Source organism: Alligator sinensis, unplaced genomic scaffold (assembly GCF_000455745.1).
Source record: "Alligator sinensis unplaced genomic scaffold, ASM45574v1 scaffold647_2, whole genome shotgun sequence".
NCBI lineage: Eukaryota > Metazoa > Chordata > Crocodylia > Alligatoridae > Alligator > Alligator sinensis.
In genome coordinates this window covers 2,992,386-3,001,561 of record NW_005841832.1, presented here as the reverse complement: position 1 = coordinate 3,001,561, position 9,176 = coordinate 2,992,386, and the positions used below count along the sequence as shown (strand labels likewise).

Genomic DNA, 9,176 nt, shown 5'->3' with positions numbered 1-9,176 from the left:
GTACCTGGTTCTCCAGGGATTTGAGGTGCCGCTCTGACTCCCGGATCTCAGCCAGCTGTTTCAAGGCCTGGTCCATCCTGTGTAGGGGGAGGGAATGGGGGTCACTCAGGGGTCCCCCCAGCCCCTCTACCTCAGAGCTTCTGCCGCACCCCATCCCAGGCTCCATCAGTGACCCCCTGTTCTTTTCCCACCCCCTCCACTTTCTCTATGTCTCCCCTTGCCTGGGGTTCCTCCCTGCACCCCGCTTTCCCCCCAGTGCCCCATATCCCCCCCCATAGCCCCGCCTCACTTCTGGGAGGTGCGTTTCAGGCGCTCGGTGTCACTCTCACGTTTCTGGCGCCTCAGTGCTACCAGGTGGTTCTCCTTCTGCACCGCCTCCCATGTAAGCAGCTGCCCATCCTGCTCCTCAGATAGCTCCAGTGCTGCCAGGGACCCAGGCATCCGGGCCGGGGGGAGAGGGACCATGCACACACGTAAGAACCATGCAGGCAGGGCATGGGAGCTAACATGGGGAAAGGGGCTGAAAGTAACTTACAGTTGGGCCTAGTTTAAAAAGCCTGGGACTTCCCAGGGCGTGGGGTGGGGATGGAACAGGGAGTTGGGGGGTGCTGCAAATTCACGTGAGGGTGGGGGCCCAGATGTGTGCATTGGCACAACAGCAGAGACTTGCATGAGGGGGAAGGCACAGGATATGTGCCAGCTCGCACAGTGTGAGTGTGGCACTTCCAAGCTCACCCGGGGGGGCGAGGGCACTTGAGTGTGCAAGGTTGCGCAAGGGCATGGGTACAGATGTGGGCTGGCTTGCACAACTCAGGCATGGGCTCCTGCACCTTTCCAAGCACCCCTGTGCTCGAGGGTGGGGGAGTGTGAGCTCGCATGAGAAGGGAGGTCATGTGCATGAGCTTGCATGGGGACATGGGCGCACATACATTTCACATAGGGAGGGGGAAGAGCAGAACACAGGAAAGGGGGAGCCAAGCTGAGGACAGTGTCAGGGTCAATCAACCCAGTGCCTCCAGCCCTTCAGTGAGATCCCCAATGCCAACCCCTCCCTCCCCACCCCAGCTCTCCTTCCCCTCAAACTCCCCCAACCCCAGCTCCACCCAACCCCCAACCCCTTCCTTGCAAGCTCCCAGCTCCCACCATGTCCCTTCCCCACCCCCTACCCCCAGCTCCCCCCCAGTCCCCTGCTCCTTCTGCACCCCACACCTGCTCCCAGCTCCCCTGATCCCCGTGCTCACAGAAGTGCCGGCTGCGGGAGCAGCGGGTGCGGGGGCGCAGCAGGGTGTACAAATGGCTGAGCAGGATGAAGGGGGGCGCCAGGGCAGGACGACTGAGGTACTCCAGGATCAGGCTGTAGCGCTGTGACCGCCAGTAGATATCACTGTTGCCCTGCACCTTAGAGAAGGTGTAGCTGGAAAAGGGGGGGGGTGGGGGGTTAGGTGGAGGAGGACCCCTACCTCCCTGTCCCCCATGCTCATGGGCCCCTCATACACTCGTGACATAGGCCCCTTGTGTGTTTTCAGGGCTCTCACATGCTCACAGCATCCCCCACTCATGCCCCCCTGGCATGCTGGTGATCCATCGTGCCCATGTGCTAGTACACTGCCTTACTGTGCAAACACACACGTGCTGTCTGCTTGACATGCTCCCTACCAACAGGCACTGACACCTGGGATCCTTGCATACATGCCTTACACAAAAGTGCCCGGGGACTTTCATGCACCCATGCTACACATGAGGGCTTGGGATCTTCACACACTTGCACAACACACGAGCCCGGGATCCTCATATACCCCATGCATGAAGGCTTGGGATCTCACATTCACCCTGTGCATGGGGGCCTGGGATCACTGCACAATTGTTCTGTGTAAGGTCTTGGGTTTCTCTCACACTCACCTCGCACATGGCCCTGGGATCCTCACACACATGCACTGTACACAACTGCCTGAGATCCTGTCACATTTGTCCTCTGCACAAGAGCCTGGGAGCCTTGCACACTTGCCCCAGACCTGAGGGCTTGGAATCCTCTCACACTGTTCACTCCACATACAAGGGCCTGGGATCTTTACACACATGCCTCACACACAAGGGCCTGGGATCCTCACACACACAACCCACACACAAGGGCCTGAGATCTTTACACATGTGCCTCATGCACAAGGGCCTGGGATCCTCACACTCTCACCCCACACACAAGGACCTGAGACCCTTCACACTTACCCATGCACAAGGGCCTTGGTTCCTTACACTTGCCCTGTGCACAAGGGCTTAGGATCCTTGCACTCACCCCATGCATGAGGGCCTGACCTTCTTCCACACCCATGCCCTGTACATGCATCTCCCTCCCCCTCCCACCTCAGCAGTACCTGAACATGGCGATGAGAAGGTTGAGCAGCAGGATGTTGGCGACGAGGAGGAAGACAACAAGGAGAACCAGCACCAGCCAGTTGGCATAGGTGCTGGCACAGTCCTCCGCCGCACTCCCTGTGCAGTTGGTGGCCTTCATCAGGGCCGCTGTGGGGAGGGGAATGGGGGTCAGTAGCCCACAGTGACACCCCTAAGCCCCTCATTAAACTCAAAAGAGAAGTCTACACCAGTTGGAAAACGGGAAGCATCACCAAAGAGGACTACTCAGCACTACCCCGCACCTGTAGGGAGTGGTCCAGAAAAGCCAAGGCACAAACCGAACTCAGGCTAGCTACAGGGATCAAGGACAACAAAAAGTCCTTCTTCAGATATGTGGGAAGTCGAAAAAAGAAAAAAGATAGCATTGGGCCCCTGCGAGATCAGACGGGACAGTTGACATCCGACACCCAAGAAAAGGCCAATCTCCTAAATGACTTTTTCGCATGGTTTTTCACCCTCCCAAGAGAATCACACTGTTAGAAAGGACAAGAACCATCCTGGGAACAGGTGGCAGGCCCAAAATTGATGTGGATCAGGTGAAGGAACATCTTGAGAAACTGGACATTCAGTAGTCCATGTGCCAGGATGGAATGAACCTGAGAGTCTTGAAGTTGCTGCCAGACATCATTGCACCCCACTTGGCAAAGATATTTGAAAGTTTGTGGTGCTTGGGCAAGGTCCAACAAGACTGGAAAAGAGCCAATGTGGTTTGTGATCTTCAAGAAAGGGAGGAGGGATGACGCGGGGAATTATAGACCAATCAGTCTGATGTCCATCCCTGGAAAAATCCTGGAGAAAATTGTCAAGGAATCCATCAACACCATACTAATGGAAGGCAAGCTTCTGAATGCCAGCCAACATGGCTTTGTGACCAACTTCTACGACCAGATAACACATGCCCTGGACAAGGGAGATGACGTGGATGTCATATATCTGGATTTCAAGAAAGCTTTTGACTGAGTTCCCAACAATGTCCTCATGGCTAAGCTGGGGAACTGTGGCCTTGATCATCTTATGGTCTGATGGCTAGGTAACTGGCTACGGTATTGGATGCAAAGAGTACTAGTTGACAGGAGTAAATCAACATGGTGCAGGGTGATCAGTGGAGTCCCTCAAGGCTCAGTATTTGGGCCAGTACTCTTTAACATCTTCATTAACTATCTTGAGTCGGGAGTCAGATGCGAACTGGCAAAGTTCGTGGATGACACCAAATTATGTGGGAGGGTGGTCACACTGCAGAACAGGGTGGGGATAGAAGCCAACTTGGACACGCTTTCAAGGTGGGCTGACCAAAACCTGATGGCCTTCAATGTAGAGAAGTGTAAGGAACTGCACCTCGGTAGGAAGAACCCTCAACATACTTACAAGCTTGGCAGTGCTACGCGTGCTAGCACCACGACCAAAAGAGCCTTGGGGGTCCTGATTGACTACAAGATGATTATGAGTCACCAATGCGATGCTGTGGCTGGCAAAGCTAACCAAGCTGGCATGCATCTACTGATGCATCTCAAGCAAAACCAGGGATGTCATCCTCCTGCTTTACTCGGCTTTGGTGAGGCCACATCTGGACTACTGCATCCAGTTTTGGGCCCTCCACTTCAGGAGGGACGTGGAAAAGCTTGAGAGAGTCCAGAGGAGAGCCACTTGTATGATCCAAGGCCTGGAGGGCAGGCTGTATGAGGAGAGGCTGAGGGATTTGGGACTCTTCAGTCTGGAAAAGAGAAGGCTCGGGGGGACTTGGTAGCAGCCTACAATTATATAAGAGGAGTACATCAGGACCTGAGAGAACACCTGTTCACCAGAGCTTCCCAAGGGATAACAAGGTCTAACGGCCATAAACTCCAGGTAGGCTGATTTAGACTAGACATAAGAAAAATTTTCTTTATGGTGCATGTGTCCAGGGTCTGGAACAGACTACTTTCCCCCAGAGGTGGTGCAAGTACCTACTCTGGACTCTTTCAGAAAACATCTGGATATTTTTCTTGCTGGGATCACTTGATCCCAACTGACTTCCTGCCTATGGCAGAGGGGCTGGACTTGATCTCACGAGGTCCATTCCAGCCCCTAATGTCTATGAAATCCCCCACCAGGCCAGTGCTCCCCAGCCTGGGGCTGGATCTGTCCCCACAAAGGCCCTCACCATCCATCTCTTCCTGGGGGATCTGGCCGAAGATCTGCAGGTAGGGGCGGTAGAAGACACGGCGGAAGATCCAGGGCAGGCGCTGGTCATGTGGATGCAACAGCCCCTCCGTGGTCACCCCATAGGCTACCAGCCACACAGCCAGGAAGAAGAGGAACAGGAAGACATCCTTCACCTGTGGAGGTGGGGCGGGGGATCAGAGCCTGGCACAGGACCCCCAAATCCCCATGGGATGCCCAGTCTCCCAAGGGAACCCTTTAAACCCCCACATAACCCTCATAGCCCCATAGAACCCGCCTGAAACCTCACAGGACCCCTCAATCTCCCATGGGATCCCCAGAGCTACCATTAGAACCCCCAAACATTCAAGAGACCTTCTAATCCTGCACAGAACTCCCCCAAACTCTCACAAGACCCTCAGAGCCCCTCAAATTACCACAGGACCCCCTGAGATACCACAGAACTCTCCAAACCCTCACAGGACCCCCCAGAGACTCCATGGGACCCTCAGAGCCCCTATGGGACCTCTGGAGCAGACCACATAGCATCCCCCAAGCCTCCATGGCCTCCCTTAGACCAGGAAACCCAGCCCTAGCCTGGGAACCCCCCACAGCCCAGGGTACCCCTTCCTGATCCCCACCCCCACAGCACACAGACCTCCCTCACTGGCCCCAGCAAGGGACCCTCCCAGCATCCCATCCTGATCAGGATCCCCCTGTATCCCCTTACTGTAGGGCACCCGAAGTCTCGCCATGGCACCTGTTCCCCAACACCCATCAGAGCCCCCTTTTCTGGTCCTCTCCAAACTGCCCCACTCCTCACCATCTTGCCCACGATGATGAGTTTGGGGCCCAGGTTCTTGTTGACAGCGAAGATGTGGATGAGTCGCAGGGTGAAGACCATGAAGTCGAGGCAGAGCACCGTGCGCCCAGACTCGTATGTCCAGGAGGACATCCTGGAGGGACCAAGGGGGAAAGGCATGAGCCTGGGCACCCCCTGAAACCTTTCCCCAGGGATGCTGAGGCAGGTGGGACCCTCCCCCTTCACCAACCCTTTTCCAGCTGAGACCCTATGAGAGACCCTAGGGGCCCTCTGTACGGCTAGTACCTGTGCTTCTCCAAACCACATCCCCAGTGTGGCCAGCCCAGCCCTCCTCACAGCTGGGCCATGACCAGCCTCCCCCCAACCAGCACAGTGCTCAGGCTGTATAGCACATATGGGGCACCATTGCCTGGGTGGGGGGTCACGGTGCCCAGGCTGGATGGCACATGGGAAGCACCAAGCCTGGACTGGAAGGCACCATGCCTGGGCTGAAGACCACTAGGGGACGCAGTGCCCAGGCAGGGGGTGCACGTAGAGGGGGCAGGCCTTGCAGGCACAAGTCCCACGCCTGGCAGGCAGACCTCACCGGCATATGGCACCCATGAGGAAGAGGAGCAGTGCGGTGAGATCAAGCTGGTTCCAGGAGTCACTCAAGTAGGCACAGATGCGCTGGGGCAGGGGCTGGTGCCCAGCAAAGCAGCCCTGGCGCAGCTCCTCACATAGCAGGCTGAAGACCCACAGGTAGAGCAGGACTTCAGGGCCGTGGGGGCCTTCGGGTGGGGGTGGCGCGAAGTCCAGCAGCAGCACATAGGCGAAGAGCAGCAGGAAGAACAGGTACATCACCACGTTGCCCAGGAAGGTGGTCACTGGTGCCCCCCAGAACCAGTGCCATCGCTGCAGCCAGTCCTTACTATCACATTGGGTTGCGGGGCTCCCCACCACATCTGGCCTGTGGATACAGCATGGGGATGGGAGCAAGGCTGTGAGCTTCCCCACAGCAGTTCCCTGAGCTTCAAGGGGGAGGGTGTTCACTGTGGGGAGAGGGGCTGTGAGCAGAGTAATGTTGTGAGCTTCCTCATAGCAGTGCCCTGAAGGAAGCGAGTGAGGGTTGACTGTGGGCAGAGGATGTGAATAAGGGGAATGCTATGAGCTTCCCTACAGCAGTGCCCTGAATGTGTATGTGGGAGGTTGGGGGTCTGACTGGGGAAAGGGGCTGTGAGCAGGGGGATGCCATGGGCTTCCCCACAGCAGTGCCCTGCGCTGGGAGGGTCCAACTGGGGAGGGGGGCTGTGAACAGGGGGATGCTGTAAGCTTTGTCACAACAGTGCCCTGAGAGGCAGGGGTCATGGAGGTTGACCAGTGAGCATGAACTTGGGGTGGGGGGGCACTGTTGGTGGGGGAGGTGGTGAGTGCCAACCAGTGGTCGGCAACCATGCGCAGACACTGCTGGCAGCCTTGGCAGTGGCCAGCAGCAATCACGGATCGCCTGCAGACACTGCTGGTGGTGTTGGCAGCTGGGGAGGGTGGGGGTGGTGAGTGTTGGCATGCCTTTTCACAGGTGGTGCGCTGCCACGCTCAGGGGGTGCACATGCACCCCCTATGCATTACCAATGCCAGTGAGGAGAGGGGCAAGTCTGAGTATGGAGAGAGAACACTATGAGCTTCCTCACAGCAGTGCCCTGAGCAGGACTCAGGGGGCCTACCTGGTTGGGGGCGGGGGAGGAAGGTGTGAACAGAGAGTGGGGGGGGTTCCAACCCACAGGCGAGGAGAGGATTAAGTTGGGGAGAACAATGCTGTGAGCTTCCCTATATCAATGTCCTGAAAAGGGGGAGGGGAATAGGGAGGGGCGCGCTTGCCTTTTGGGGACAGAATACAACAGTACTTGGGACCCTCAATGTCTTGGGGACCCAGTTTAAAGCCCCCCTCCTAGCCCGCCACTGTACCCCTCCAGGCTGCCCCTCATGGAGGATTTTTCATTAACATCTATGCTGTTCAGCTCCATAGTGCCGAGGGGCTCTGGGGACCCTTCCTCCTCCGTCGACCTGCTGCAGCGGGGGGAGGAGACACTGAGATGGAGTCCCTGGTGCTGCGAGCTTCCCCACAGCAGTGCCCCCCATCCCCGCCCCCGCTACTGCACTCACCGGAAGGTGATGAGGTTGGTGAATATGAGCGGAGGGCAGAAGAAGGTGAGCAGCAGCTGCCACACAGGGGTGCCCCGGTTCATCTCACCCCACCAGTTCTGGGTGAGCAGCACCTGTGGGGATGAAGGGGGGTCAGTGCTTGGGGGGTAGGAACTTCCTCTGCTCTCACCACCCACCCATGACCTCCATGAGGAACCCCTCCCTTCATCCTTCCCCCTCCCCCCATCCACTGATTCTTTTCCACCCAAAGACTCCCAGGACTCCCCACCCCGGCAAAGGCCTCTCCTGCCTCCTCTGACCCCCTCCCCTGGGGACACACCTGCACAGCATCATGGGCAAAGAAGCTGCGGGCATCAGCCTGGCGGGCGAGCTGGAGGCAGGTGGCACCACCCCAGAGGCAGGAACGACGCACCAGGAGCTGCAGGACCCAGTGCTCGCTGCTCCGGTAGCACTCACCCACCATGCCTGTGGAAGAGAAAGGGTTCAAGCAGTGTGTTTCCCTGACCCCCTCCTCTCACCCTGTCCCCAGCCAGGCCTGGGGTTGGGAAAGGATAAGGTGGGACGCTCCCCTCTCACCACAGCTGTGAGAGGGAAAGGGTTAACAGGATAGATGCACACAGATTAGACACACACAAACTCCTCACCACCCACCAGGCCCATGGGAATGAAAGGTTTAACATGAGATCTCCCCACCACTCTCCTATCACCCACCAAGCCTATGACAGTGAAAGTGTTAATGTGGGAGCTCCCTTGACCCCCACCTCTCACCAGAGCCAGTGGAAGGAAGGGGTTAATCACACACATGCACACGCATACACACTATTGCCCCCAGGCCTGTGGAAACCAAAGGGTTAATGTGGGACATGAACCCCCAGACCTGTAGGAATGAAAGGGTTAATGAAGGCAGCATGCCTGGGCCCAAACGCACCACACTTGTGGAAAAAAATGGGTTAGTGGTGCACAAGTGTGTGTGCACCCTGGACTCTCCTCACCCACCAGACCGGTGGGAGTGAAAGGGTTAGCATGGGATGCTCCCCTGACCTCCATCTTACTAGGCTTGGGGAAAGGAAAGGAAAATGTTAACAGTGCACAAGTGAGCCCTCACCCACTGTTGTGGGCACGCACGCGCACGTGCACCCCCACCACAGGTGTGTGCGCACACACCCTGGACTCCTCATCACCCACCAGGCCTGTGGGAGTGAAAGAGTTAATGCTGGACACCCCCTAGTACCCCCCTTTCCAAGATCCCCATAGGGGGCACAATTTGGGGGTGAAAGGTCTAACATGGGGCCCTTCTTCCCCCCAAGTCCTGGGGTACTCAGACCCCCCCACTGGCCCCCTCACCCACCTATCGCCAACCCCTCAAACTTGGCCGCCAGTTCCTTCATGGCCGCAGCTTCCTGTGCCTCCTGCTCCAGGTGCGAGAGCTGCCGCAGGATGGAGGCAGCCGCCCGGCCCCCCCGCCACTGCATCTGGGGCCTGGGGAGACAGCGGGTGAGGGGGGACCCCAAAAACCATCCAGCCCCCCCCTCCAGGGCCTATGGAATTTCTTGGGGTGGACCCCCAAATCCCGCCCAGCTCCCCACATCCAAGGCCTGGGGGTTTCCTAGCACACAAACGCCCTTGTACACTGGGGCCTCTACCCACAAGGGGTCTTTCATCC

General features: G+C 57.5%; 1 protein-coding gene across 1 annotated transcript in view; it reads right to left on the bottom strand.

Annotated features, from left to right (window-relative positions):
• Window positions 1–9,176, bottom strand: part of TRPM4 (transient receptor potential cation channel subfamily M member 4) — a 19,732-nt gene that overhangs the window by 498 nt on the left and 10,058 nt on the right. The window contains 12 exon segments of the mRNA XM_025192181.1: window positions 5–77; window positions 290–422; window positions 1,242–1,414; window positions 2,370–2,517; window positions 4,550–4,724; window positions 5,372–5,504; window positions 5,958–6,320; window positions 7,316–7,417; window positions 7,514–7,626; window positions 7,833–7,978; window positions 8,862–8,952; window positions 8,954–8,992. Coding sequence (XP_025047966.1) covers window positions 5–77; window positions 290–422; window positions 1,242–1,414; window positions 2,370–2,517; window positions 4,550–4,724; window positions 5,372–5,504; window positions 5,958–6,320; window positions 7,316–7,417; window positions 7,514–7,626; window positions 7,833–7,978; window positions 8,862–8,952; window positions 8,954–8,992 — 1,689 coding nt within the window.